Raw genomic sequence first — 23,339 nt, 5'->3', positions numbered from 1 at the left:
GAGAGGCCCGCGTACTGCAAAAAAAAAATAAATAAATAATTAAAAATTAAAAAAGAGAGAAACAATGTCAGGAGTGATGGGGAGAGGCTTTATAGAGGTTTAAGACGTGATTTTTAAACAAATTTTGTTTGTTTGTTTTTTTGCGTAAGGAAACGTATATTTTGGTGGAAGAGAACGGAACGCAGCCTTTTTTCATGTGGAAGAAGAGAACATGGGGTCTCTAGAGGCAGGAGAGAAGCTAGTGCTTTGCTAATCTGAAGATACAATGAAACCTCTCTTGGTGCCAAGAGAGGGCACTTGGATAAATTACAGTAAGTCCCCTACATACGAACCTTCAAGCTGCGAACTTTCAAAGATGCCAACATGCGTTCCATCAGCGTCAGGCGTGAGTGACACTGCAGCCTGCCCATCGTCTCCTACTGCTGACCATCCTTCAGCTCTACCATCTCCCACCTCCTCTCCCTCCTCCAGTCAGTAACTCTTCTTTTTTTTTTTTTTTTTTTTTTTTTTTCTTTTTGCGGTATGCGGGCCTCTCACTGTTGTGGCCTCTCCCGTTGCGGAGCACAGGCTCCGGACGCGCAGGCCCAGCGGCCATGGCTCACGGGCCCAGCCGCTCCGCGGCATATGGGATCCTCCCAGACCGGGGCACGAACCCGTATCCCCTGCATCGGCAGGCGGACTCTCAACCACTGCGCCACCAGGGAGGCCCAGTAACTCTTCTTAACTGTTCACTCCATGCCAGCCCCTGTATGCCAGCTGTTGTACTGTACGACTATATTTTTCAAAGTACTGTACTGTAAGATTAAAAATGTTGTCTTTATTTTTTGTGTTTGTTTTGTATGTATTATTTGTGTGAAAAGTATTATAAACCTATTACAATACAGTATTATATAACCGACTGTGTTAGTTGGGTACCTGGCTAACTTTGTTGGACTTACGAACAAATTGAACTTACGCACGCACTCTTGGAATGGAACTCGTTCGTATATAGGGAACTTACTGTAGTGGAAAAACCTCAGAGTGCATGATTAGTTTAAATTTGACTCAAGGAACCATTAGAAACCTGCGTAAGTTTCTAAGAAGGGTTGTGACAGGAGCAAAACACTTGAGGGAGATGATTCTGACAGCAACAGGAGGAAACAGGTGTGTAATTGGGAAATGTCATGGAGAGAGAGGTGACAGAATGCACTCCCAGGAAGACAGACAGGAGTTGCATTGGTCTTTAGAGAGGTACCTGAGGTGGAGGAAAGCGTATTGGAGACAGACAATCAGAGTCACCTATGAACCCACCTGAATGACAAAAACCTCATGTTCTATTCCCCTGCTCTCATGCTTATCTCCAAGACCCCAGATAGACTTTCTAGGGGTTGGGTGCGTATTGGAAAAGGCACTCCAGGTGATTCTGACATGGGATACACAAAAGGATGAAAAATAAGACCCCAGTCCCAGGAGAGTTGAGGTCTAACACGTGAGTAGCTAGATGGTGAGCCAGAACTGCACGATGCTGTGCCACGTGGTATGACGGAGGTATGCAGAGAAATCTCTAGAAAGTCACGTGAAGGAATGATTCATCCCACATAGAGAAGAGAAGGGTCACAAAAGGTATAGATGAGTCGTTCTCATCCCTGGCTACACATTTCAAAACACCAGTTAAATCAGGCTCTCTGTGGGGTGGGACTTGGACAGTAGTATATTTTAAAAGCTCCTCAGGTGATTCTAGTGCAACTGGGGTTAAAAATAGTTGTTCGATATCAAAGTTATCCCAGCCTTTGTACAAGGAGTAGATGTTTTCTAGGCAAAAAGAGTCATGGAATTGCTAAAGGCACAGAGATATGGAAGGAGCAGGTTTGGAGAATGGAGAAGAGTCTAGTGTAGCACTTTGGTGATGTGGAGGGCATACTGGAAAGGTAAGCTGGGGCTGCATCATGAAGATGCTGGCAGTCATGGAAGAGGAGAAGGAGACACAGAGGGAGGGGAGGAGGAAGAAGATCATCCTCAAAGTATTGACAGCATGTTTTTCAGAAGAGTGATAAGAGAGACCCGTTTTATAACAACTCTGGAGGGTGAAGATGGACAAAAAGAGACGTAAGGATATCTAACTTTTTCTTAATTTCTTTGGGCCAGGGGAGCCATTTTTGCCTGTACTATAGTTGTGATAAAGCAATGGTCAGTGAGTCTTGGAAAGTATTATGCTTGATAGGCACAAAGATGAATGTCTTCATTCTCCATGAAGTTATTTTTTTAGTAGAATGAAAAGTGTCGGCCCACGTCCCTACCAAAGTACCAAAGTGTGAGGTTTTTCTCCCTTCCCCCTCCTCTGAAGATTAGAAGGGATTTCAAGATTGCCTGTCCTTTCAAATTTAAAAAGAGGAATTTAACCCCTTTGCCCCAGCTCTTGGTAACAATTTCACACAGTGCATTCACATCCTACACACTTAAAGGCAGGCATTTCAAAGGCAGTCTCAGACAATGAGGCAGATCTTTGCCCCCGGGGTCCGGGGAGTGCTATGTGGGCTTTGAGTCTTCCCTCTTCTCTGTCTTTCCCTTTCTTTCCTTGTCTTTCTAAGTGGCCTTAATATTACACTTAATATTAGCTTTTACTGAATAATTTTATTTCTGTTTGGAAATTTAAAAGTTGGTGAATAAAAGTTCACATTTAACCCTTTTTAAAACCTTTCAATTAAGTTGATTTTTACATGTATGTTCTTGGATCGTGTGCTTTTCTTCTTTCCTCTCCTTCTGTGAATCCTAGCCGTTAAGGCAAAGTGCACAAACACAAACAATTTCCAGATGGTAGTAAAAGTGTAATGGTGGCTAGGAACACTGAGAACCTGAGGTTTGCAGATGCTTGATTTTATTTTTAGACTCAGATGGATTTCCTTCTTCAATGCACCCTTCAAGTATTCGTTGAACACCCACTGAATACCCACTGTAGATCAGGCCCCCTGGGTTGGGGTGGGGGACACAGTCAGTCCTTGGTCCCATCTCATCTTTGTAATAGCTTTAAGGTATAAGTAGGGGGACAAGATTATTTTTACATAATGAAACTGGGGCCCAGAAGGGTTGAGGGCACAGATGGAGGCTAAACAAATGTGGATCCCAGATCATTCTATCTTTGGAGTGGTGCTCAAAGCAAATCCTTACATCGTGTGACATGTCTCAATACCACCTGAGTTACTGCGGAGGTAGTGACAACTAATAATTTACATTACTATAATGGAAAAAGTGACATTTCTATTATGTATTATTGTTTTGAGATTTTAAAACATGGACTGAAAAAAATGATAGAACCTGGTAAAGCAATTATTTAACATAGGGAATTAAATACTTCATCCTTAACTGTTGCCTGTTGGGAAAGAACAAAATGTTTTAATAAGACACTTTAATAAATATATTTTTAGGGCTTCCCTGGTGGCGCAGTGGTTGAGAGTCCGCCTGCCGATGCAGGGGACACGGGTTCGTGCCCCGGTCCGGGAAGATCCCACATGCTGCAGAGCAGCTAGGCCCGTGAGCCATGGCCACTGAGCCTGCGCGTCCGGAGCCTGTGCTCCGCAACGGGAGAGGCCACAACAGTGAGAGGCCCGCGTACCACCAAAAAAAAAAAAAATATATATATATATATTTTTTTTTTTAATTTAATGTTTTAATAGAACATTTTCCTCAAAAATCCTTTTATGATTACAAACCCTTAAAAAGTATTAATTGATCCAAGGACTATTAAATTCCATATAGTTTGTATTTATATTTTTAAAATTTTAAGTAAGAGCATTGATAACAATGAGGATGATTTTTTATTTTTGTATAACTATCTTAAAACTTTGAAGTACCCTGAAATCATTAGACACTAAAATATGAAAATTCTAGACTACAAAGAATCTTTCTGGCTTAACCCATACCAGTGTTTTATACCTTAAAATAAAATTTTTTTTACCATATCCTAAGGGATCCTGTAATTCTTTATATCTCAACTCACTCCTGAACTTCATTTTTAAAAAAAGCAACAGCAAAATTTCTGAGCTATTGAATAGACACATAAATAGTTACACTTTCCCTTTTTACTCACTGCTATGTTCTGTTCCTTCACCATGCAATGTCTTCCTTTTTCCATTGGGTAATAGAGGTGATTCTGATCATTTCCTTAAATAAATTGAGGTAGCTAAAGTGTAATTCATTAATTTCATATTTTATGTTTTCAAAGTTGAAAGTTTACCCGTGTGGGGCTTCCCTGGTGGCGCAGTGGTTAAGAATCCTCCTGCCAATGCAGGGGACACAGTTTCGAGCCCTGGTCTGGGAAGATCCCACATGCCGCAGAGCAACTAAGCCCGTGCACCACAACTATTGAGCCTGCACTCTAGATCCCACGAGCCACAACTACTGAGTCCGCGTGCCACAACTACTGAAGCCTGTGCACCTACAGCCCGTGCTCCGCAACAAGAGAAGCCCCCGCTCGCCTGCAACTAGAGAAAGCCTGAGTGCAGCAACGAAGAACCAACACAGACAAAAATAAAAAAACAAATTAATTAATTTAAAAGAAAGGAAAGAAAGTTTACGCGTGTGGTACTAAGGACTCCACCCCATTTCTTACCTCAACTCAGACCAATTCTCTTGTTATTCCACTTTGCCTGCTGGGTATACCTCAAAGAGCATGAACTCTTGCAGGCAACTTTCAGACGAACTCAAAATCCCAGCTTCACCACTTATCGGCTGTTAACTTGGGGAAATCACTTAGCTTCTCTGCATCTAAGTTTCCTCTTGGGCAAAATAGAGATAATTTCTTGTCTTCAGGAGGGTGGTAAAAATTAAATAATAATGCATGTTAAACCCCTGGCCCAATGCCTGGTACAGAGCAAGTTCTTAATTGAGGCGAGTTTCCCTGTCTCTGCTTCTGGTAAGCAGATAAACAAAAAGACAATCAAAACCCTTCTTACCCTGGACACTGGGTAGGGAGCTAGGGCTAGGAGCTAGCTCTTTTTGGTTTTAAGCCACAAATGACATTCACAGGCTCTTCATCCTGAATCAGACATTTTCAAATGCACATGCCATGAAAGCTGGGTTCTTATTTCTACTTCTCTAGAAAAAGAGCAGCCGTATTAACTCTCTTCTCCTTTGCGAAATGCTAGCTTTCACTTCATAAATCAGAACCTTAGGAGGTTGGATTAAACATTTGAAAAGTCAGCTGGGTTGCAATTTTAAGCACATTTAAGTAAGTTAAATATATATTTTATTATTTCTTTCTATAATAGTGAACACTAAAAATGGATGCTCTGATCAGCTGGGAAACCAGCCATGGGTATACATGATAAATCTGTTTGTTCTGGACTTTTATGGGATTTTCCCTTCTCTTGGGAACCCAGCCTTTCTGTGGTTTACCCTGTAATGTTCTTCCCTGACTTACTCTGCCTCCTGCCCCAAACATGATTGATTGGCCCAGGAGAGGGCACCCAGAAGCAGAGCCAATGAGTCTGTTTTCTAGGACTTTTGGCCTCAAAACAAAAGAGGTCAATTAGCATTTCTGTACTGACACAAACTATAAGATGTAAAACTTGAGAATCACAGTGAACATATTTCCCACCACTTGGATAAATCTGGTAAAACAAATAGGGATGAACTATCTTGGATGTCTCAGGCACCAGTTGCTATACCCTTTCCCAAGTGAACATGTAATCCTCCAGTTAGCCATCCTTGGGGATCTGCTTTTCTTTATTCCCAAGATAAAGTATTTTGATTGTGGAGGTGGGAGAGGAAAAAAGGAGGAAGGGAAATCAAGTCTTCTCTCCTTTGAGAAAATCTTCTCTGGAGGTAGTTGGTTTTATTTATTTATTTATTGAATTTTTGAATTTTATTTTATTTTTTTTATACAGCAGGTTCTTATTAGTCATCCATTTTATATATATTAGTGTATACATGTCAATCCCAATCTCCCAATTCATCCCACCACCAATCCCCCACCACCATCCCCACTGATAGTTGGTTTTAAATCAATCTACTCATAACAATGCAGCAATCACCACAGGTTATTATTTTAAAGTTTGTAGGCTAGAGCCTGTAATCAACTGTTCACTGAGTTGTCTGCCTCCTTTTCATCAACTAATTGACCCATACCTTTGATAATAAAATCATTTTGGGGGAGGATCAGAAGACAAAAAGTGTGTGTTCATGTGTGTGTCCCAGGACATCTGGAGCACAGGTGCTTCATGATTAAAATGAAATGATAGCGAGTACTTACTATGTGCTTACATGCATTGTTCTAAGAGTTTATATGTAGCAACTCACTTAATTCTTACAACATCCTACATCAAGGTAGTTGTTGTCATCCCCATTGTATAGTTGAAGATACTGTGGCTGAGAGAGGCTAAGTAACTTGTCCAAGGTCACACAGGTAAAATGGGTGTAGAGTCAATATTCAAATCCAAACAGCCTTGCTTCAGAGTCCTTGCTCTTACTGCCCATGGCATATGATTTTTTATGATAGGATGCAGTATACAGTGCTTCACAGGAGTGCTTCTCAAGCCCCAGTGGATCACTGGACTCCTCTTGGGGAAGGAACATTGTTTTAGACCTGTGGCCATTACCTGCCCATGGTGGGTCATGGGCTCAAGTATGTGTTTAATCACCATCATCTGGGGCATGTTGGAACAACCTAAGCTGGGATCCGAAAGGCATTAGCCAACTCTGCTGTAAGAAATTCTGCATTTAGGGAGTTATTAGAAGCACAAGGATTTCCTTACACATAGTAAACATCTAATACACAATTGATGAATAAACAAATGAGCAACAACTAGTTATAAAGACTGTCTTAATGTATAACAGGGATCTAAAACTTAATGGCCCACTTCTGAGTGGTAGGATTACAGATGATTTTCACTCTATGTTTTCAGGTTTTTAACCAAGAATGTGTATCCTTTTTTTTAAATCAGAAAAAAAGTATGTTTTAAAAGAGGGACATTCAGATGCAATAATGATTGTGTTGGGTTTTGTTTCATCTTTGTGCTTTATACCCCAAGGTCCAGAAATATTTCATGTGCCCTCAGTGTAAAGTTTAATACAGGTCCTCAACAAGTACTTGTTGTCATGATATTTATTAATAATATATTCCATTTCTAGAAGACCCTGTCCTTCTTGATTGAAAAAAATCATACAGTTAGAAAATACTAAATGGAACTCTTAGAACACTGGAATTAGAAAAAGTACAAACGCTCACGGACACGTGTATTAATTATATGTAACTAAATAGTAGTTTGAAATCCTAATTTTTTCTACATTTTTTGTATCTTTCAATTCAAGCACATCCTTCGTCACCTTAGGGAAAGGCAGAGGCAGGCAGGAAGTAGAAAGAGTCTATCAAATCTCCAGGCTTGTGTTCCAAAAAGTCTAATTCATTAAGGATGGTAGAGTCTGAGGTAGAGAGGGCCTTCCCAAAACCAAAAAGAAAAAATTCCCATGTGGATGACAGAATCGAGGATCGGAGTGTTGGAATAGCAGAGTCCTCTCTGTCATGACCCTGGTGGGGGGGCGGGGCAAGATGTGCTTGGGACATGGGACCGTGGGCACGAAGGGATCGTAGCCTTAGGGACCCATCCTGATACTCCAACATGGCTTGAAAGCAGTTGGCCTGAATGTACCCAGCCCTTCTTCGCCCCAGATAAGGCTCTTACCTCTGCATGGAAGACTGGCTGATGGTCAGAAGGAGTTACCTCATGCTAGGCTGTTATGGGCTAAGTTGTGTTCCACACCCACATTTATATGTAAACTTAACCCCCAGTGCCTCAGAGTACGACTGTATTTGGAGAGAAGGTATTAAAGAGGTAATTAAGGTAAACCAAGGCCATAGTGGTGAGCCTTAATCCAATCCTACTGGTGTCCCTATATGAAGAGGAGATTAGGACACAGACATGCACAGAGGGAAGACTTGGGAAGACAGAGCAGGGAGACAACCATCTACAAGCCCAGGAGAGAGGTCCTCAGGAGAAGCCACCCCTCTTGACACTTTAGTCTTGGACTTCTAGCCTCCAGAACTGTGAGACATAAATTTTTGTTGTTTAAGCCACACAGTCTGTGGCACTTTGTTATGACAGCCTGAGCAAACTAATACACACTGACTCTACATGTGATCTCAGAACCATATCACATCCCTGGGAGGACAACTCCAGGATGATCGAGGCAGAAAACTGTCGATCTTATAGGATTAGGGCTTGGAATAGAAACTCAATTGTTTAATGGAGAATAAAACCTTATTTCTTCCACACCAAAACTTGAGCTCTATGATTCAAACTTATTACTCACACTATTTTGTTTCAGGTTGATTTTGCTGCATTATATTTGAGGGATCTGATTTTATTTCTACTATTTATTATTCATTCTTTTTAATGTGTCTCTCTTAGAACTCATTATTTTATGACCCATTGTGAAGTTGTTCGAAATCATCTAGTACATTTCTCACTTTCTTTTTTTCCAGTAATCTTGGTTATAGTAAAATTTGTGTTAATTGTTCCAAGCTGTATGTATGTATGTATATATATATATATATATATATATATATATATATATATATATATATTCTCCATAGGAAATCTTCACAAAGAAATTCCACTATAGAGACAAGACTTGGGAGAAGGAATTGGAAACCAGATCCCCCAGTTTGCAGCTGATTCAGCTGATGGAAGGCAGAATAAACCACCAATAAATAGTGAGAACAATGGAAAAGGCTTGGAGACTTTTGTGATTTTATCAGCAGATGGCAAGTGTAATTTAATATAGACAAACTAATAATTAATTGGGGAGCAAGGAGGCCAGTCCAGTGATGTGCCTAGGAAGAAAATAATCCTCTAACACAGAGATCAAGAAAATGATTTAGGGATTATTCTTGAAAAATCATTAAAACTCAGTCTAGTGCATAGTTCTGGGAACAAAAGCAAACACAGTGTTAGCAAAGAGAAAGCACAGAAACTGTAGGTGGCAACCGTTAGTCTGAAAAGGACTTTGATCTAGTCAGGAATCTCACCATGTTAGCCATTAGGATGCAAGAAGGTGACAGAAGAAGAATAAAAACTCAAGAATCAAACGTATTCACTTACATAAGAGGGACATGAACTCAAATACCTCCAAGGACCAAGCAGGTGAATAAATGTGTGAGTAGTCATGGTAAGACTTCAGGGAAGGGTGGGGACTGGGTCAGAATGGAGGGTGCTTAAAGGCTTTTAGATTCACGTATGTGAGCACGCCTCCTCCCTAATCCGAAGGTCCGTGGAGGATAGGGCTGTGTCTTAGTCTTGTATCCTGCACTGCATTAAGCATAGTACTTTGCCCCATGGAGATTGGTTGAAAATGTTGCAATGAAGAAGCAGCTCTATGCCATACATAGCAGAAAATGCTGCTGACAATTGCTGCGTCTGTTCCTCACTGGCTGCTGCGTCTGAAGTTGCGTGTCTAAAAGAGCTTGTGAGTGGGCCTGAAAGCCCACTCTGTGCCTGGCTCAGCCTCACAGTACCTGATTTGCATGCAGTGTGTAAATTATTTCTGTCTCTGTTATGTATAATTCTGCGTTTTCTCTCTTCTGTCAGCTCCTCCCACTTAGCTCGGCCTTCCTTCATCCCAGATTTTCCCCTTTCCTTTTTTAGCAACATAAAAAGGAATTTCTCAGTTGGTTTTTCCTTTTCTGTCTTCTCATCCTGTTTTGTTTTGCTTTGTACTCTTTCCTTTTTCTCATTATACCTATGCTACAAAAGATGGGAAACAAAAGCCATCTCAATGAATTATGTCCTCAGGGCGTGTGATATTCTGGTTAGCAGAGTTTGTGTTTAATTGATATTCTACTCTTTCAAATGGCACAATCCTTTTATGGTAGGTAAGAGAAATAGGTTAACAATTAAGAAGTACACTAGGGGCTTCCCTGGTGGCACAGTGGTTGAGAGTCTGCCTGCCGATGCAGGGGACACGGGTTCGTGCCCCGGTCTGGGAAGATCCCACATGCCGTGGAGTGGCTGGGCCCGTGAGCCATGGCCACTGAGCCTGTGTGTCCGGAGCCTGTGCTCCTCAACGGGAGAGGCCACAACAGTGAGAGGTCCGCGTACTGCAAGAAAAATAAAATAAAAAAATAAAGAAATCCATTAGGCTGATCTTATTGTTTATTTACATTTTTTGACATTCACTGATATATACAAAAAACCTACGACATATATATGTAAATTACAAAGCATAATAATAAATGAATCGCTATGAACCCACCTCTTAAGAAGTAGAATGTTAAAAATACAGTTAAAGCTTTTGTATTTTACTTAGTGTTTCTTTGGCACTTATCAATCCTGCCTTGGGACCATTACTATGAGCATCAGTTACAAGCGTATGATACTCTGGATGCACAGCGTAATGCTTTTGTCAGAATATAAAATAAGGACTTCCCTGGCAGTCCAGTGGTTAAGAATCCACATGTCCAATGCAGGGGGCACGGGTTCAATCCCTGGTCAGGGAACTAAGATTCCACATGCTGTGGGCACAGCCAAAAAAAAAAAAGTATATACATATATAATATATATATATATATATATATATATATATATATATATATATATATTATATATGTATATATATATACACACATATATATTATATTTTTTTATATATGTATATTTATATATATATATGAAATAAGAGTCTGAGTTGTTTCTTGCATCTGTCTCCTATTTTCCTTCCCGATTCCATTGCTGAGGCCCAGGCTGGAGATATTCATCTAGACCATGACACCAGCCCCTTTACTTCTCTCTCTGTCTCTGTCTTCACCCAGGGTTGAAACTGCAGCTGGATGATGGGGCAAGCCAATAGGGTAGTTGTGGATGGGGAGATTCAGTCTATTAGAGACACGAACATATTTGAACCAATTAGAAATATGGTACCAGTTAACTGAAGTTTTATACAACTCTAAATAACCAGCAAAGTGTGAATTGATTCTATCTACCTGCTATATTAGTTTTCTATTGTTCTGTAACAAATTACTACAAACCGAGCAGTTTAAAACAACACACAGTTACTCTCCCACAGTTTGTTGGGGCAGGAGGTCAGGCACAGCTTGGCTGGCTCCTCTGCTCAGCTCTCACACAGCTGTGATCAAGGCATTGGCTGGTCTGCATTTTCATCCGGAGGCTCAACTGGGGAAGGATCTGCTGCCTAGCTCAGGTTGCTGGCAGAATTTGTTTCCTTGTGGTTTTATCACTGAAGGCCCTAGCTTCTTGCTGTCTGTTAGTATGAGGCTGCTCTCCCATCCCAGAAGTCACCTTGCCACATCCAGCCCACCAGGGGAGTCTCTAGCTTCAGCCTGCTGAGATGGAGTCTTATATAATGTAATGTAATCCAGAAGAGTGACATCATCTCACCTCTGCCACGTTCTATGGGTTAGAAGCAAGCCACAGTTCTTTCCACATTCAAAGGGATGGGATTGCACAAAAGTGTGAACAACAGGAGAAAAATCCTTGAAGGTCATCTTTTAGGGTCTGTCCACTACATATGCCTAAGTAGACAGTGATTTGGAGTAAGAAAAAAAAATCCTAGTCAGCCATATATATATATATATATATATATATATATATATGTATATATATATATATATATATTTTAAAGTCTCTTCCCAAAGATTATGTGTGATTATAATTAACTGAAAGTTGGCTTTCCATGGAAATTTTAAAACCAAAGAATGCATTGCGTAGTGCTGACTGTTTGGAAGGAGTGACTAATTTTAGTATCTAAAATTTAAATCCTTTAATGTGCTCCCCCAAAAGTTCTTTAGTTTAGAAAGTCATAAAATAGAACTGATAAATGCAAGAGAACTATATACAGAAGGAATTATTTTGCCAATTTTTTAAAGGACAATTGATTCTGTTTGGGCTAGGAAAATTTCATCTGTTTATGAATATGATTTTTATCAAAAAGAATATTAGTTTCTCCCTGTCTTCACTAATAAAGGTTGAGCCAAAAAATACTGGTTTATAGAGATGCCAATTAATTCATCAGCTTAGGATACCCGCATGTTGTCAGTTTGCGCTCTAACTTCTACACTTTCATCAAAGCTGTTTGTCTAAAACAAAAACTAAATTTTGTCATTGCTCTGAATCAAAGCCTCTGATGACTTTCCACTGCCCTATACAATCAACTTTAAAGTCTTAAACCTGACTTTTATGTATCTTCAAAAATGACCCCAGTCTACCCTTACCATCTTCCTCTTCTTTCACACTTCTACCTGCATCTGATGCTGTAGGCACACTGAACAGTTTCAAGAGCACCAGAGCTCCTTCATGGTGCTGCCTCTGCGTCTGTTATGTCCTCAACTTGGCATACGTCCATCCCCTTCTCTGGGAGTTCTAGAGACTTTGCTTTGTTCTACTAGATTCCTTGGGCAAAGTGCTTAATATTTAGTAAGTACTCAATACATATTGCTTGAATAGATGAGTCTCAGACTATTTTTATGTAAAATGAGAGATTGGATGAAATGATGGTTCCTTATGTCTCTCTTTTAAAAATAATTACACAAATTTAGACAATGTAAGAGTACCCATAAATAAATTAAAATTTGTGATTGAAATTCTAAATGCTACAGGATTTCAGAGGAAGGAGGTATCATTCTGTGTTGGAATAATCAAGGACATTTTTTGCTGAAGAAGGCAGGATTTGAAACAGGTGTTGAAAGATGAGAGTGATTTTGAGCCATTGTTAGCATGATACCTTCTTGTAGGCCTTCATTAAGTTTATTGATGTGAATTTTTGAATTGAATGATAGACAAAGGGGAAGTAAATAGACTTTGTGAATGAAAAAAACAACGAGATCAGAAGCTCTAGTGCAGGAATGAGCCAGATATGTGTGGACAATGAGAAAATTTTCCTGATAAGGGTGTGTTCTGTTCAACAGTGAAGATTAATTTTGACTATGTAGGTTGGGAACAAGATTATGGAAGATCTGAAAACTGAGGGGTGCAGACTGAATTTTGTACTGTAGTAAATAGTGAGCTATTACTTGTTTTCACAATAGCATGATAGAAGTTTAGGTTTGTTAGCCTGGTGATGGTGAGCAGGCTGGGTGGGAAAACAAGAGAATAAAGTCATGGAGATTAGGTAGGAAGCCTCAACTTGGATAAAAGTCATTCCTTATATTTTTTACATCTCTTTATGATTTAGAAAGCATCCAATAAGCCCATAAGAGAACTTCTCACAACAAGCCTCAGAGGAAGGTAGGGTAGATATTAATATTCTTATCCTATATAGAATTGAGATTCAATCTGGATTTGTCCAAAGTCACAGAACTGGCAAATAGTGTTCTTGGAACTGAAACCTATTTTGTGCCTTTTTAATCTCTAAGACCAGTTTTCCTGTCATTAAGAAATAGAAATGAAAGAGGAGATATCAAAAACTGAAAATATACAACTTTATAAGGTATAATTCACATTATGTAGCAGTAAGTTGTGGCCTGAATATCAGGAAATATAAGTCCTAATCCTTGAGTTAATGTGATCTAGTGTGACCTTAAATAAATGTCTTCTACGGCCAGCTTCCTCTTCCTCATCTGTAACATGAAGGTTGTTCACAAAATGCTCTTTCAATTCATTCTGGCTCAATGGTCTTGGAGTTTGTGAGTGTGTCATCAGCTAGAGGTCTGGATGACCAAGTAAGGCAGGTATCACGCAGTATGAAAATTGGAGGACAGCGTCAATTTGAGGGCCAGGAATGATGAACTCAGGTTTGCACATCAGGAAAAAGTTAAAGGGAGTGGCTGGCAGAATAACAGTCCTCCAGATATGGCCACATCCTTATCCCTGGAATCTGTGAACATGTTACCTTACATGCAAGAGAAATTGCAGATGTAATTAAAATAAGTATTTTTTTGAGATAGGGAGATTATCCTGGATTATCTCGGTGGGAAGAGGGAGGAAGGAGAGTCAGAGTTAGAAAAGAAAATTTAATGACAGATGCAGACGTGAAGATGTTAGCTTTGAAGATGGAGGAGGGATATGAGCTGAGGAATGCAGGCAGCCTCTAGATCTAGAAGAAGCAAGGACATGGCCTCTCCCCTAGGGCCTCCAGAAGGACCACAGCCTTGCTGACACCTTGACACTCGCTGAGACCCCCTCTGGACTTCTTTTTTTTTTTTAAGATTTATTTATTATTTATTTAATTTATTTTTGGCTGCCTTGGGTCTTAGTTGCGGCACGTGGGATCTTTGTTGAGCCATGTGAGATATTTCCTTGCCGCGCACGGTTTCTCTCTAGTTGTGGCACACAGGCTCCAGGGCGCATGGGCTCTGTAGTTGTGGTGCGTGGGCTCTGTAGTTTGAGGCACGCGGGCTCTAGTTGAGGTGCACGAGTTCAGTAGTTGTGGTGCGCAGGCTTAGTTGCCCCGCAGCCTGTGGGATCTCAGTTCCCTGACCAGGGATCGAACCCGCGTCCCCTGCATTGCGAGGTGGATTCTTTACCACTCGACCACCAGGGAAGTCCCTCCCCAACCCCGGCCCCCAGACTTATGACCTCCAGAACTGTGAGGCAATAAATCTGTGCTGGTTTAAGCCACTAAGTTTGTGACAATTTCTTACAGCAGCCTCAGGAAACAAATACAGAGAGTGTCTAGGGAGGGAGGACTAATATTCACTGCCACCTACTGTATCCCAGGTGTTGATATGACAATAAGCTTGTGGGAGAATCAATGTGCTCACTGTTTTATCCATCAGGAAAGTAAACCTGAGAGCGGAAGTAACTTGCCCAGGTGACACAGTAAGAGTGGGAATTCAGATTCCGGGCTGTGTGACTGACGGTTCCATCATCCAATTTCCGGTATGAAAGGCAAAGTCCACAAGAAACCTGCATGGTTGCTTAATCTCACAGTGCTGGAAAACCAGAGGAAATATGGTAAAAAATCAATGAACTAGGAGCTTGGGAACGGCGATGATCTAGCAACATTAAGATCTAGCAACATGAGGCAGGGATGGGCCAGCATCATCACTAACTCAGCGGCAGGTACGTTTTACACTATTTCAATAAACCATCACAAACCACGCTCTGAGGTACATTTTATTCTCCCTGTTTTTATGTCTGAGGAACTGAGGCTTAAATAAGAAACTACCTTGCCCAAAATCCTATAGCTAATGACAGAGCTGGGATTTAAATACAAAGCTCACCTTTTTGACTAACAAAACAAAACAAAACAAAAAACCCAAAAACTTTTATTTAAAAAAAAATGAGGGGCTTCCCTGGTGGTGCAGTGGTTAAGAATCTGCCTGCCAATGCAGGGGACACGGGTTCGAACCCTGGTCCAGGAAGACCCCACATGCCGCGGAGCTACTAAGCCCATGCGCCACAAGTACTGAGCCTGTGCTCTAGAGCCCGTGCTCCACAACTACTGAGCCCACGTGCCTAGAGCCCATGCTCTGCAACAAGAGAAGTCACTGCAATGAGAAGCCCGTGCACTGCAACGAAGAGCAGCCCCCACTCGCCACAACTAGAGAAAGCCCACACGCAGCAACGAAGACCCAATGCAGCCAAAAATAAAATAAAATAATAAATTTTAAAAAAGGAAGAGCCAGAGAAAGGCATAATTTAATTATCACTTGAAAATATATGACACACACACCCCCCACGCCAAACTCACACAGAAGATTGTAATTGGCTTCAGGTCATGGATGTTTATATCATTATTTGCTCTCCAGGGTGCTTAAAACAGTCTTGAGTAGATTGTAGGCACCCAATGTACACTCAGTAGATGGAATCTGTCAGTGGGATAGAGGGGATTCTGTATAAGGATGACTGAAAAGACTGGAACCCTGAAGTCTGGAAGGATGAAGGTTGAGATCTGATGGAACCCAAATGTAGCAGAGTCCCCGCTCCCCCTTAAAGCTTTTCTCTGTGCCTCCATCCATCACTGATTTCCTTTCTCCTTCCTGATTGCCCCAAGTGCTTGGGCACTTGATCACTCAGTTTTGCACTTCATCCTGCTGCACTGATAGCAACAGCGCCCCCTGCCTCCTGTATCAACCCAACTTTCCAGTCTCCCCATCCCTCTCTCTCATCCTTGCTCTCCAGCCGGATCGGTTTTCTATGCAAATCCTTGTCTCTGGACTGCCTGATGCCCTGACTAGAGCTGGTGGAATCCCTGCCTCACACCAACCTGTATCTAGATCCTCCTTGTCCATTGCTCCAACTTTTGGGGTTAGTTCTCCCTTCCCCCACAATGCCTTCTTTAACTCTTCCAGCTCTTCTCCGCCACTTCCTCTAATCCTTATAGAAATATAAGAAAATTCAAGAAGGGTTTAAGTCAATTCACAGATGACAGAGTTCTTAAGAGACAGAAACACTTACAAAGTACTCCTCAGTGGAGCTGCTGTCCAAAAACACAGATGTGCTTACCCCTTCATTCCTACCTGTCTCTGCAGCCCTGCATGTGTGTGCACACTCCGCCCCCTTCAAAACTAAAACCCTCCCTCAAACATTTATTGCCTTTCTCCCATCCCTCCCATTTCTTCCTACCACTACCACCATCCTATAGGTATTACTTTATGTTTTTGGAAAAATACAAGCAAATAAGAATAGATAACCTTATCCCTTCCCCTTCCTTACAGAAAACATAGCAAGCTGTATTGTTTTGCACCTTACTCTTTTTGGAGAACAAAGTATACTGCAACTCTTTCTATATCACTAAAAAAGAAAAATGTAAATTTACAATATCACTGCATGTAGTCTGTAGGGTAGATATGCCACAATCTAACTAATTGAACAAGTCTCCTTTGGGGTTGACACTTCATTTTTTTTTCTCTCCCATCTTTTTTCTTGCTATTATAAACAATGCTAAATGAATAATCTTGGTCGCATGTCATTTCTGGCATGTGCATGTTTATCTGTAGGATAAATTCCCATAAGAGGGACTGCTACCTCAGAGGGTGATTGCATTTGCAATTTTGATAGATAGTGCCTAATTCCCTTCCATAGAGGCTGGACCATTTTGCAACACCAGCAGGAATGTGTGAGAGGGCTTGTTAACATTTCAGTTCTTAACATCAAATATAGAAATGGAGCCTCTCAGGATAATGGGTTCTCTGTGCTTACTCTGCAGTGCTCAAAGAAGTCCTATTTCCATAGAAGACAATTGGATACGAGGAATAGAATTGATAAGGATGACATCCCCCTACTGGTTGTGAGGCTCTACCTAGGCTCAAATTAGGAAAATCTTGTGAAGAATGTAGGAAGCCCCTTTGCAATGCTTTTGCTGGGCAAATCCTCGTGTTGGAATTCAAGTGTCCTGTCTCTCAGATGCGTATCAGCTTCTTACATAATAGGGTCCCCCCAGTGACTAAACCAGTAACACTGACTTCATTTCAAGGCGCCAATAGCTGTCTGGCCCAGGGCAAGGGTAGAGTAAGTGGTTTAGGCTTTAGAGTCTAATCCATGCCTACCCTACCTCCTAAGGGTGAGACTCTGGGTGTCATGAGGCTGATTCAAGCCTGCGTTCTAGACCATTAGAATGGGGACACTAATGCTCATGCCTTTTTGGACTGCTGTAAGATTAAATGGAATAATATTTGGGATAGTGACTAACACACAACAGCATTTGACACTAACTTTCCCTCTTTACCTTTCTGAAAATAACAGAGAATTGGGATAAAAAACCCCAAAGTTCTCTCTAAACAGCCAAAATGTATGCCACAATTTCCATATATTAAATCTGTTTCACTTTACTCCTAGAAGAGGCTCTAAAAATCTATTTACTATTATTTTACATGTTATTCCAACATCTTTTGTAGTTTGGCTTCCCAGCTTATATCCGAATGGAAATAACAGGGGCCAAAGTTGTTAACTGACTGAATAATGAAAAGCAGAGCTTAAAAAAATTGTTATTTAGAAACAACAATAACAGCAAAAGTGACCAGTAGGCCTGGGTGCCTCTTTAGCAGGCCCATAGACAGCCAGAGCCTCTTAGCATAAGGCTACCTTAAGGGCAAATCATCAAGAAAGGGTTAATTGGTGTGCTGGTAAGAAAGCAGACCAGTGGGTAATGCATTTCTTTTATTCCCTTCCCCACCCCCAGTTTACTAAAGAATTGAGATATTTCTGTAATATATCAATTGAGTTTATGAAGATTTACATCATAAAATGTAAAGTAATGCAATGAAAGCCACTTCAAAGGGTAAATTTCAGTTATGTGAAAAAGTAATTAATTCACTCATTTAACCAATATTTATAGAGTGCTCACTATGTGTTCAGGAATGCGCTAAATGCTGGACTGGCTTGGACATCTAATTGCTCCAAAATTCTAGGTTAAAAACAAAAAGTACCATTCATAGCACAGTCCAAATTTATGTTAACCTTTCAGTGAGTCTTCATGAGAGGTTTATCATCATTGATTTCAATTTTAGAAACTCCTGAGTTCTACAAAGTATCCCTTCCATAGAAGGCAGAATGGTAAAATTGTTGAAACAGCAAATGTAAAGTTGAAATCACTTGACAGTCTGTGAATCTTATATATCTACTTTAAACTTCAATTGTGATAAACCCTTTTGACTTAGCCTCATTGGTCCACCTTATACAGTGACCGTAATTTACTTAGCTAATTTCACTAGTAGATTATGTTCTTTCAGGGCACAGAGAAACAGAAAATCATAAATATGTCATTGCTGCTTGCGTTTTTATCTCATTTCACAGGCTCACAGGCTCAAATAGAGAAAATGTATTTAAAAACAAATTAATTGCATCTATTTCCTAGAAGTATTTGAAAAGGCTTTCATTTATTAGAGATACCAAACCTACTGGATGATAGAATTTAAGTAACTATATGTTGGCATATGTGAATATGGCAATAACAATAATAGCAATAGTAATAATAATAATAGTTATCATTAATCCAGTGCTTACTACCTATCAGGCATTGTGTTGAGAGCTTTGAATAGACTATAATCTTTAACCTGTCCAACAACTTTTTTAAAAAATAAATTTATTTGTTTTATTTATTTATTTTTGGTTGCATTGGGTCTTCGTTGCTGCTAGCGGGCTTTCTCTAGTTGCGGCGAGCAGGGGCTACTCTCTGTTGTGATGGCAGGCTTCTCACTGCGGTGGCTTCTCTTGCTGCGGAGCACGGGCTCTAGGCACACGGGCTTCAGGAGTTGTGGCTCACAGGCTCTAGAGAGCGCAGGCTCAGTAGTCGTGGTGCACAGGCTTAGTTGCTCTGCGGCATGTGGGATCTTCCCAGACCAGGCCTCGAACCCGTGTCCCCTGCATTGGCAGGCAGATTCTTAACCACTGTGCCACCAGGGAAGCCCTGTCGAACAACTTTTCAAAGAAGCCACTGTTATATTCCCATTTATATAATGGAGGAAACTGGGGTTTAAAGAGGTTAACGATCTTGTTCACATTATTCATGTTATTATTTTAGTGGAACTGGGACTATGCCATCTTTTAAAGGTGTTATTAACTCAAATTCAGTAAAGAAAGAAGCAGTATCTCATCTAAATGCAGAGTAATCCTTACCCGCTGGCTATAAGTTTTACGCCCATAGGAACAAGGAGGCTTAAATTATAGTGTGAAGTAAAAGGATACCCTTATGTGACATGTTTCCAAAAGTAGATTTTGGATTATTTCTTACCCCCCTCCCCCCTCAAATGGCAAAGGTAAAAATTCTCTTTGAGTACTTTCTGTAAAAGTCTTTACAGGTTTTAGCTTGGCATAAATACCCATGAAAAGTTGTGTACCAAAATATGGAATCCTCATCTTGCCCTGCCACCCCCAAAATTTAACTAGGAGCTATAGTGTTAAATATTATATATCTCAAAATAATGATACTGAACATTTCAAAGGCATCTTTCTTCCCTGAAACCTCAATGCCATACAAATATTACCTAATTTGTCCCATTTGAAGGAAAATTATTGGCATGATTAGAAGGTTTTACTGAAGGAAGAAGTAGACAGAATCAGAAAAATGAGCACAAAAATCCAGAGAGGTCAATGAGAAAAGTCAGGGTTAGAAAATTTTTTCTTTTAACTCCAAAATGTTCTATTCACCTGATCAGTATCAATTGTGACCATGTAGCTTTCTCTATCTGGCTTCAAATATACTTTCACTAGAAGATCATTGTAATTCAAATCCATTCAGTGCTGCTTCACTTTTGTAAATTGTTAGTTAAGTAGTGTACCCTGCACCTATTTTAATGATATAGCACAATGATAACATTTTCACTTATTTAAAGCCATGTTTACTGATAGATCCTTAGCACCAAAAAAATTCTAAAAGGCAATTTTCACACATCCAAAAGCTTGAAGAAGTAACTGACACAGCTTAAACCCTGGCTAGTTCTGAATTTTCCAACTTAAGATCACAGAATTGAATTGAAAATTGAAAATGCAGAATTGAAAAACTGCATACTTAAAAAAAAGTTGGTAGAAATACATTTTAATGGTGAAGAAAATACACTCAAGGTCACAATATGCCAATTCAGTCTTCGCTGTAATTTTCAAGACCCAATCAGGCTGGTTATCACTGGATTTTTGCCTGCACTTTTCTTAAGGGAATGGGGAAAACTTTATTGCAAAAGATGGTAAAGTTATCAGTGACAAGAAAATCAGGGGATCAACAGAGGTAAAAGGAGGGAGTTGCCTAAATAGAAGTGAGAATCAGTTAGTTGTGTGTGGGAATCTAAACTGACTTACACAATTTCTAAAGACCCTCAAAATAAGAAAAGGAGACAAATTTAAAAGAAAAAAAATCAAAAAAGGAAAAGAAACAGCCAAAGAGGTGAGACACAGCCATTTTGATGGGGGGGGCGTCTAACTACACAATGAGGTCATCCTATCTACCGGAAGTGACACGTAATCACCTGCTTTGCACTAGCTCCGCCCCTTCCCTCACAGGTCCCGCCCCTCCGCCAGCAGCCGGGAGGGTGTTAGGGGGCGTTTCTCCAGGAGGAAAGCTGTGAGCTGCGACGCTGAGGAAGGGGACCCCAAAACGTCTGGCACTGCCCCCTCCAGGGATCACTTTGGACCGCCTCACTCGGCCCAGCGGGATTCAGAAACGCCGAGGGGTCAACCTGATGGGTTTCGGGGTCAACGGAAGAGGGGAAGGGGAGCCCTGGCGGGGTGAACCCCCCGGTCCCCCGCCCAGCAGCTGAGGCACAGGAGGGCGGCCATCTTGGCCGGGAGGGTAGGGCTGGGGAGCTGCGGGCGCCGTGCGATTGGGGGGCTCGCCCGGAAGTGACGCCAACTACCCGGAAGCGGAGGGGGTTCCCTGGCCCACTCCCCCCTCGTTCGTTTGCTCCCCCGCTTCCTCCCCGCCCCCCTTCCTCTCCATTCGTTTCCCCCCCCTTTCCCTGCCTTCTCCCCCCCCCACCCGTCCCTCCCCCCCCAACCTCCGGAGCTGGGAAGAGAGTCAAGATGGCGGCGAAATCCGATGGCGGTGGCGTGGGGGTGGGCTTCGCCCAGCTGCACAACCTGGACGAGGCGGTGGGCAGCGGCGGCGAGGAGGACGGGGAGCCCGGGGGAGGCGGCTGCGGCGGCGGCGGCGACGGCGGCGAGCCCGGCGAGAGCAGCGCGCTGCACATCTGCCACTGCTGCAACACGTCCTCGTGCTACTGGGGCTGCCGCTCCGCCTGCCTGCGCTCCCTCCTGGGCAAGACGCCGCGCCGCAGCGCCGCCGCCGCCGACGGGGGGGACCAGCCGCTGCAGCCGCCCGCGGCCGCCGGCCGCCACCCCCCGACGCCCTCGGCCGAGCGGCCGCAGCCGCCGCAGGTGGAGCGGCCGTGGCTCGACTGCCTGTGGATCGTGCTGGCGCTGCTAGTCTTCTTCGGGGACGTGGGCACCGACCTGTGGCTTGCCCTCGACTACTACCGCAAGGGGGACTACGGCTACTTCGGGCTGACCCTCTTCTTCGTGCTGGTGCCGTCCCTGTTGGTGCAGAGCCTGAGCTTCCGCTGGTTCGTGCAGGACTACACGGGCGGCGGGCTGGGCGCCGTGGAGGGGCTCAGCAGCCGGGGCCCCCCCATGATGGGGGCCGTCTACGGCCATGGCGCGGGGGTCCCGGCCACGCCGGGGGCGCAGCGCCTCTGCCGCCTCTCCGTGTGGATCTGGCAGACGGTCATCCACCTGCTGCAGATGGGGCAGGTGTGGAGGTAAGAGCACTGCGGGGGTGGGGGCGGGGGCGGGGGCCTGGCCCTGCAGAGGGCCCCGCGGGCGAGGCCGGAGCCCTCCGGAGTGCGCTCCGCCCTCGAGGGGCCCCGCAGGTGGGCCCCTCGGACAGGCCTGGCACGGGGTCTTGAAGGAGGGCTTTGCCACGCACTTCCCCTGGCGTCTCAAAAAGACCATCGTGCGGTCTGGATCCCTGGCCACGCCTTTTGGCCCGGGGAGGCCCAAGTCCCGCTGTATGTCTTCATCCCTGGTTCGCACTTAGCGGAGACCCTGCCTCATCCTCCCTCCCCTCTGTCTCTCTAGATCTCTATGTTCCCGTGGTCCCTTGCCCCTGTATCCCAAGGTAACCAGGCGCTGGCGCTTTTTATCTGCACCCTAGCTCGCCTCCTGGGGGAACCTTCCTTCTTCCAGCCGGTTTTGCACTCGGTTTTGTGCCCCGGTGAGACACCTTCCCCTCTTTCCCCGTCTTCTCTCCGCAGTGGCCTGTGTGGGGCTCTGTGCAACCCCCCTGGCTGCCTCTCCTTTCAGTGCTCCTTTATTCCACGCCCCCTCCCTCCTTCCTGCGACCCCCATCCCCAGCAAAGGACTCCAAAGCGCTGCTCTCCTTGAAGGAAAAATTACTTTTTTGCTGGACTAGACGTGCCCTTTTCTTAGTGACAGGTAAAATTGTATAATATGTGATAGGTGTAAGCGTTTGTTTTTAACTCTCACCTCCGAAAATCACTTAGCCACCTGGACATCTCTTCTGGTGGGACGTTGTTTTCGGTAGCCAGGCCAGTGCGCAGGTGATTGGTGTTTACACAAGCCCCAAGCTTAGCCCTGGGGCTCTTTCCCTTGTAAATTTATTTCCCATGTGCCAGGTGAATCCCTCAAAAACCACTTGCAGATTTTTTTTTTTTTAAATTAGCCTAACTGGCTAAACTAAGGAAATGATTCCATTAAAACGTTGGTAAATCTGTGCCCGCCAACTTAAATCAGCTTGAGTGTATTCTGCAAACAGTGAGTTGTGGGTGAGAGCGTTTGCAAGAAAAAAAATCTTACTGAAGAGAAATACAGAGCTTCTCAGGTACGTTGCTTCTGTGAGAAGACATTTTGCCTACACTGCTCAGGCACCTATTCCTAGTAGGAGATATTAGGTGCTCAGAATTTCATTTTACTGGTATGTACTCAGGTTAACTGAAATAAAGTTCAGCGTGTTTTGAATTGTTT

General features: G+C 42.7%; 1 protein-coding gene across 2 annotated transcripts in view; it reads left to right on the top strand.

Annotated features, from left to right (window-relative positions):
• Positions 1-21,369: 21,369 nt before the first annotated feature.
• XKR6 (XK related 6) overlaps positions 21,370-23,339 on the top strand; it is a gene marked incomplete at its 3' end in the record, with an annotated part of 278,166 nt that continues 276,196 nt past the window's right edge. The window contains exon 1 of one of the 2 annotated variants that reach the window (XM_082617496.1): positions 21,370-22,114. In XM_082617496.1, coding sequence (XP_082473622.1) covers positions 21,381-22,114 — 734 coding nt within the window. In that variant the 5' untranslated portion in view covers positions 21,370-21,380. The remainder of the gene's footprint in view (positions 22,115-23,339) is intronic. The other variant, XR_014293745.1, reaches the window with a different exon arrangement.

The sequence above is a fragment of the Mesoplodon mirus genome (assembly GCF_964341445.2).
Source record: "Mesoplodon mirus genome assembly, chromosome: 1".
NCBI classification, from domain to species: domain Eukaryota; kingdom Metazoa; phylum Chordata; class Mammalia; order Artiodactyla; family Ziphiidae; genus Mesoplodon; species Mesoplodon mirus.
The sequence above is the reverse complement of the archived record's forward strand: the minus strand, read 5'-3'. Positions and strand labels throughout refer to the sequence as shown.